The sequence below is a fragment of the Diuraphis noxia genome, unplaced genomic scaffold (genome assembly GCF_037042655.1).
Source record: "Diuraphis noxia isolate RWA-SAM2 unplaced genomic scaffold, SU_Dnox_SAM2 contig0003, whole genome shotgun sequence".
NCBI classification, from domain to species: Eukaryota; Metazoa; Arthropoda; class Insecta; order Hemiptera; family Aphididae; genus Diuraphis; species Diuraphis noxia.
In genome coordinates, this window is record NW_028301713.1 from 35,528,521 (window position 1) to 35,536,410 (window position 7,890).

Below are 7,890 nucleotides of genomic sequence, written 5' to 3' on the forward strand. Positions count from 1 at the left end.
AGGGTTTTAATATTTAAAGTCAAGCAATCCCCATCCATATATAAATATTGTAAACAATATTATATACATACATGCACACATAATATAATATAATATTATTGTCATTTAACAATGTATACTAGTGTTACCATAGTATTTAAGAAAAAGCACAAGTGTAATGATGTATTCCTTTAGTTTATAATAAATAATAATAATATGCACTGTTATAATAAATTTAAATATTTAGAAATAGATAGATATATTATATTTCTATGAATATAAAGCAATATATTAAATTATATTATATTATATAAACTACAAAGTGTAATATTAAAAAATAAAAAAGATAAAACAATTATAAACGATACAATATCTTAAATACAATAAGTACCTAAAAACTATTTCAATAATTGTGCCAGTTTACACACTTTACTATTGTTTCTCACCATATCAACTTTAGTTTCCCAAAGAATCTTGACTAGTTTAACATCATCTTTTTCGTCCATAGCTATATCTTCTGATAGCTGTGGGCAAAACCTAAATACCAAAAAAAAAATTAATGTTTACAAACTTGTGCTAGCAAAAATAATGATCACCTAAAGAACTCAGTTTTTGTTTTGTAACACAACGATCTTGCTCTGTCTACAACACGACCATCAGACTGAGTCGCTTGGTCAATGAGCAACAGTCCCAACGCTGAGAATCCAAACACCAAACGCAAGCTATCACTTACGCTACTCGGTTTAAAAATGTCTAAGTTCTTCACCTAAACCAAACACCAAATGCCATGATGAGGATATTATTATTTTGTATTGAAATGATATTATTAGAATAAAAATAAATTGAACAATATAATAAGTATAATATTAAGTAATATTACTGAATACTTCATTATAATTAAATGACAATTATACAAACTAAAACCATAAGTATTATGTACCTCAGTCACGGGTATGCATCCAGTTCCAACAGAAACTACAAGGCTTGGATCATGCATTTCATTAGCCCTATTTGTAATGTATAATGCTAAATTATATTCCTCAATTTCAGTTAATGTATCCAAAGTTGGGTTGTTTGAAATCAATCCTCCATCCAAAAAACGACCAAACATTCTAAAATATTTCAAATAGTTAATTAGTAAAACAATTCCATACAAAAATGTTAAAGGAGTAATAATAATTTAAAAAAGTGGCTCGGTGAGGTGCGATCATTCACTCAATCTGCGGAAACCCACTGAGCGTCCGTAACAGTCACAGTTACTAGCTCTTGGGTGGGCACGCACCCAAGACTTTTAGCAATATATCCTTGCCACATATATATAAACACGTGTTACAGTCTTACCAACTAAAAAACCTACAAACAAAAATATACAAAACTAATCACCCCCCATACCATCAGATCACTCTATGATCTATATTGCCGCGGGTTCCGCTTAGTAAAAATATCACTGCAAGTGATACAGTATTGTTTAAATTATTAAGCACATACTATGATTTAGCTATTGGCATATAGTGTATCATAATACAATACAATTTTAAAAAAAATCAAGTTTCAGTTAGTATAAAATTTATTGGTGGTTTTTTATAAACTTTTTTTACATAAAAAAAAATTAATTTAATTAAACTTAATATCATAATACTTAAGATTTATGATATATTTTTAGTGGTAAATAAAATGAACAAAAGAACTAAAATAAAATGTATTTCAATGATCCCTTATTAAAATGGAATAAGCCAACAATTAAATCTTTTGTCATAGTGTTTATACTAATTGAATATGGAAAAAACATCAATTTACTAGACTTGGTTTTAATTAAGTAAATATTCCAATTACAAATTCATTTTTGAGTACTCATAATTAATATTTATTAAAAACGAGTGTATGCATATGAGCTAGTAAAAACAATAGAACTTTAAAAAAATTAATTACCTAAAATATGAAGGTGCTGCACCGCTTGCTCTTGCTGCTTTCCATGCTAATTGTTCATGAGGTGGTGGTGGAGGTGGATAATCACATGGATGATCTAGGTTAATCATATCACTTGGTGATGTATAATTACGAAAAATGTGCAAGTCAACAGGTTTTCTGTCTGCTAACAAACCTGTGACTAAGATTCTGAAACAAATTAATTTTGTTTATATTCCAAACAAAATAGTTAAATCCATTAAGAAGACGCTACAACCGCATGTGCTGTCTCCGTCTTACAAGAATGTAACATTGCAAAAACTGTTTCGCGCGGGAAAGAACCGAGAAAGCTACAGTTATAATTAAGAAACGAAATTTTCACCACATAAAAAGGAGAATTTTGTCTGTGCAATATCGTTTATATTTTTTCGAAATCAGAACTAGAAAAAGTTATTCATGCTTAAAAAACACAAAATTAATGTATTATAAAACAATAAGAATTTTTTTTTGCATAAGTGATATCGAAAAAATTAAAACGATATTGCACAGACAAAATTCTCCTTTTTATGTAGTGAAAATTTGGTTCCTCAGTTATAACCTTATAACTGTATCTTTCTCGGTTCTTTCCCGCGCGAAACAGTTTTTGCAATGTTACGCACTTGTAAGACGGAAACAACACATGCAGGTGTAGCGTCCTCTTAATACAATATTCAATTATTCAACATTTCTTTTTAATCTCAAAAATAAATTGGTAACTATGAACATAAGTAAAAACATTTTACAACTATTTAGTCAATAAAAAGCACTTACTTAGGATGCTTTATATCACTCATATATGTATTTGCCCCCAATGTTTCTTGTAACATATTTTCCAATACCTCACTTTGGTAAGGTTTACTACCTTGAAATACGAGTTGTTTAAGTCTGAAATATAAACACAAACACTCGTGCAATGATTTACCTAAAACATAATTTATAAATAAGTATATAATAATATAATATATATAATTATTATTACTATGAGATACAAACGTAAATGTGTTTCTTTGTACATAGTAAATTAAAGTTATTGGTCTATCTAGTCCTCCATGAATAAATAAATATATAGTAGGGTCTCGATAATCCAAACATGGCTAATCCGAACGCGGGCTTGAGGATTATCTTGTCGCCATAATATATACATATGTATGTACTATGTATTTATAAATAATATTTTCCGGTAATAAAATTTTTCAATTATGTGGGACAAGGCATACCAACCCATAATGGGAACCAATGTACAAAAAAAAAAAAAATCAATATTTTAAATAGTAAAGTTCATAATATTATATTAATATTTTTAAATATTCATTGTCTTTTTAAATTACGAGTTTTTACACGATTAATACAAATAAAAATAAAATTTCATATTTTAAATTACAATAAAATTGATTTTTTTTTCTAAGTCATAGGTAATCCGAACAAATCGCTAATCCGAATGACCTTTTTCTCCAATCTCATTTGGATTATCGAGACCTTACTACATATTATTTTTTTTTTTTTTTTTTCAATTAACCCGCGGCCACTTAGGCCATTGGGAAGGGGGTGCTACTGTAGGTTTATAGAACGGTAAGGTGTGTTACACGTGGGTGAGTTTTGGCAGAATTTTTATTGGGGCACCCGTAGGTTTCTGCCATGCCCCAGAGGAGGGGATGGCGGCACTTGTTCTCCGGACACCGTGACTTGCCCGGAAAAAAATGTTGCCCGATGGTCGAGGATCGAATCCGGTCCGGCTGAGCCACAGCCGACGCGTTAGACCGCTATATTCGTCCCCCCATATTATTTTATTAGTTAATAAAAATAGGTCTTATATTAAATTTTAAAGAAAATAAGCAAATTTTTTTTAAAAACTGTAAATGTTTTTTCCTCAGCTTATCCTGGTTTTAAAATTGTATACACTATACACATCGCAATTAACAAAACAAAATGATCTATAAACTATAGTAGAAACTGTTTATAATGACATATTGGGAGTAATGACCCTACATTGAAAATCCTACCTAAATAATTACCAGAATGTAATTATTAATTTGTATCGAATATCATGACTATAAGGATGTTATGACTTATTATTGATTATATTGGAAAAGTTTTTAATTTATAACGACTATTTAATACATTTATCAAAAGTTAAAATATAACAAATTTTAAAAAGTTTTAAAAATACTGCATGATTTTTATACAAATAAAGTACAAACTAAGTAAACAGATTTTTTAATACAACGTAAATTTAATTTTAAAATAATACATTAAGTTTTTAAAATTTATTTTATCGTTTTGATTATAGTGACAATAGGTTATTATTAGGGCAAAGGACTAGTAGCTTTAAAAAACCCTAAATATGTAAGGACTTATACACTTAAAATTTTTTTTAACACTAATGTACATGCCGCAGAACTGACTGAGACTAAATACTAAAATATTGATTATTGTCAAGTATAGAAACGTTTTATAAATAAATCCTAATTGAAAAATAGCCCACGTGGTGCGGATGTAGGTAATGTACAACATTAGATTGTTATCACTACTGCGAAAAAAGTGTGCCCGTAGACAGTCAAAAACCATATTAGACAACAAAAATTATACCTAAATAAATACATTTTTAACTTAACATTTTAAGTGTATTGTTTGAAATAAAAATGTCACAGTGGAAAAAATCAATTTAAGTAAAATATGTCTCAAAAAGTATAAAATAGTGTATAAAAGTGTAAAATATTTCTTAAAAACCAAAAAATCCCAAAATATACATTTACTTGCACAATAAAATTTCAAAACTAGCTTTGTGAAAGCATGAAATGTATTTGTATTGTACTCTGCTATTTTTGTGACTGTGGAAAATAAATATGCAAATGTTTCAAGTTCTCTGCCCTAATTATTATGTTTAATTTTGACTAGTCCTTTAAATGTCATTATAAGCAGTTTCTATAGTATCATAATATTACAATACAATTACCACATGCAAGTCCCAAAGCCAATATTCCACCAGTACTTGTGCCAGCTATCCAATCAAAACAATGAATAATAGGAACCTTAGTGGCATTTTCTATATGAAGTAAAATAGATATCAACACCAATCCTCTAATTCCGCCACCATCGAGGCATAAAACTCTGCCACCTCTATGATTCTTGTTAAGATCTATTCTCTCATCCATGAGTTCTTCCATCGCTGTCACAATACATCTAACCTGTAAAAGAACAATTGTTTTAGTGTTTAAAATTATAAACTGTGTATTTTGATGACTTGGTTGATATTATTTTAAAATATAAATATAAGTTTCATTAGTCGGTTAGTTACCAATCCCAATGTTTATTATGCTTGCAATTTTAACCATATATTAATTTATTATTAAGTAGAATACTTATAAACAAAAATAGATAAAATGCAAGATACATGTTTTTTTATCACCACATTGTATGCAATTTCTAAGCACCAATGTCATGTTTTTCTTTTATTAAACACATAATATTGCAATTTAACGCAAGGTCAATAACGAAAAAAAAAACTTAGTATGTACATACTGGCATTGATATAGGCCTTTGTGGTGGTAAGCCATTGAATTCTTTATTCCAAGCACATCCATTTGTACATTCAGTTTCCAATAAAATATTTAGACACCGTTTTGCGCCAACTGCGTGCAAAATATACACAATTTTATCAGAAATTCTATCTGGACCATCATTGGTAGCAGCAATATGTCTTGGAGTTATGCCTTTATTATTACTAAAAAGAACAATAAAAAATGTTTATATTTTTATAAAAATATGAATAAAGCACTCTATGCATTTAAGATACATAAAAAATGTTTAATATATAAATATCAAATTTAAAATAAACACACATGTAATTGATATCGGCTTCAAATGCAATAAGAGCATGAATTACTGGTACCAAATTGCTTTTGACAGCCAAATGAAGTGGTGTATTACCTTCTTGGTCAGGTATATTTACATTAGCTCCATTGCACAACAATCCCATAATACAATCAAATCTATTTCTCAAAACCTAAAACAAAAGTAGTATAACATAATCTATGTAAATTATAAATAAAATCAATATTATAAAATTATATACCTAATTTACAAAATATTGAATAATAATTTACCATTATGTGAAGAGCAGTGCGCTTATCAAAATTCAATGCATTTATATCACAGTTGTTGGCAATTAAACTGTCAATTACTTCACGAGAACTTGACCAATGTAAAGGAGTTCCACCAAACTTCATATCCTAGAAAAATCAATCAATTAAGTAAAGATATATTTATATTTTTTTATTCATAAAATTAAAACTAACCATTAAAAAAAAATAAGATAATTTTTTAATAATAATTATAAAATAAAAATGAAAATGAGCACCTAGAAAGCATAAACCTAGTTTTATAAATAAAATTTAATTTTAACGCATAGCATTTTACAACCATGGCTAGTAAAATTAAAGTTTAATAGAACAATAAAACTTTAAAGGTTAGTACCTACTACCTATGCATAAATCTAATCTGTAACATAACCAATTAAAACTGAAATAGAATTTATATGTAAGTCTAACAAGTTGAGTCATTCTGCAATGTTTTAATGTACTTACAAAATAATATTTTTTCCTTACTTCAACAAATAATTTTTTATGATTATCTTGAAGATATTCTTTAACAATTCCTGGTAATTTGTTTTCAGATACATTAGTTACAGGAACTCCAGCAGGTATATTTACATCAGCCCCGCAAACTAACAATTCTTTAACGCATTCTGGTTTGTCTGCTTGGCACGCTAAGTGAAGGGGAGTAAATCCATTTATGTTACGATAGTTTAAGCATTTAGTGCTCACTTTAGATAAAACCTATAATATTTTTAGTTGATTATATACAATTAATTTATGTAAAAATATACTTATGACCTAACCAAAATTATATCACTACTAGATTTAGCAGCATAATGAAAAACTGAATTGGCTTCATTATCCAAGTGCTCCAAAGAAACGTCTAAAGCAATTAATGCTTTGACAACAGCCAATGAATTATCATAAATTGCTAATTGTAATGATGATATACCAGTTTCAACATCTGGAGTATTTAAGTACCTGATAACATTTTAAATAAAAATACAAGGTATGAATACAATATATTAATGTTGAAAAATGTTCATAAGTGGTAGGTAAAAAACTTACATCATAATATTTGGGTTAGGTAAAATGTCTATCATCGCCAATCTCACAACCAGATGTGCAACATTCCATGTTGGGTGTTGAACAAGAGTATCACATAAATTTTGTATTACGGATAAACAATAACACTACAGAATAAATATAAGTTTGTCAAATAACTTGATAGTTATTCCATTGAGATAATCTACTTACATCTTTGGATAAACTGAGAATTTCTGGTAATTTGTCTTTAAGTATACAAAATCTTATTTCTGAATCTTCTATACTTGATCCTCTGTATAAACTATTGAAACATATGGTTATAAATATGAACGTTAAGTCAATACTCTACTTATTAAAATAATGCAAGACCTGTAAGAAGTAGTTAAGCTCTCCGCACGCGATAAATGCAAGACAATTTCACTGACATTATTATTATCAACTGCATACAAAATAATCGGGTCATGACGATAGTGAACATTACGATTAGAATATTTTTCTGCTTTTACTTCAATAACTTTATTAGGATTTTTATCGGGGGTAAAAAATACTTTTAAGGAATTTAACCAAGACATAATGGTTAAAATATGTCCGATTAACACCTACAACAGTAGTTGTTCGGAAAACAATTACAGTAAATCCATATTAGTCACACTTGAATTTCCACAAAAAAAGGTTAAACAAAGGATTGTACTTTTGTGAGAATTTCAAATGAACTTTGTAATATTTGCATTAGCCATTTTGATACACTATCTTATTTGTTTTATTATCACACGTAATTATTGATTAAAAATTTAAAAATCAATAACAAAACATGCGATAACAATTC

At 28.2% G+C, this 7,890-nt stretch overlaps 1 protein-coding gene across 1 annotated transcript; it reads right to left on the reverse strand.

Moving 5' to 3' along the window:
- Positions 1 to 155: 155 nt before the first annotated feature.
- On the reverse strand, positions 156 to 7,806 carry iPLA2-VIA (calcium-independent phospholipase A2 VIA). Its single transcript, XM_015513127.2, has 14 exons — positions 7,434 to 7,806; positions 7,275 to 7,365; positions 7,086 to 7,210; positions 6,821 to 6,998; positions 6,528 to 6,758; positions 6,027 to 6,152; positions 5,763 to 5,926; positions 5,443 to 5,644; positions 4,877 to 5,108; positions 2,695 to 2,845; positions 1,909 to 2,094; positions 920 to 1,091; positions 576 to 745; positions 156 to 516 (listed from the first exon to the last, which is right to left on the reverse strand). Exons 1-14 carry the CDS (start codon positions 7,634 to 7,636, stop codon positions 378 to 380), a joined length of 2,370 nt encoding a protein of 789 aa, XP_015368613.1. The 5' UTR covers positions 7,637 to 7,806; the 3' UTR covers positions 156 to 377.
- Positions 7,807 to 7,890: the final 84 nt, after the last annotated feature.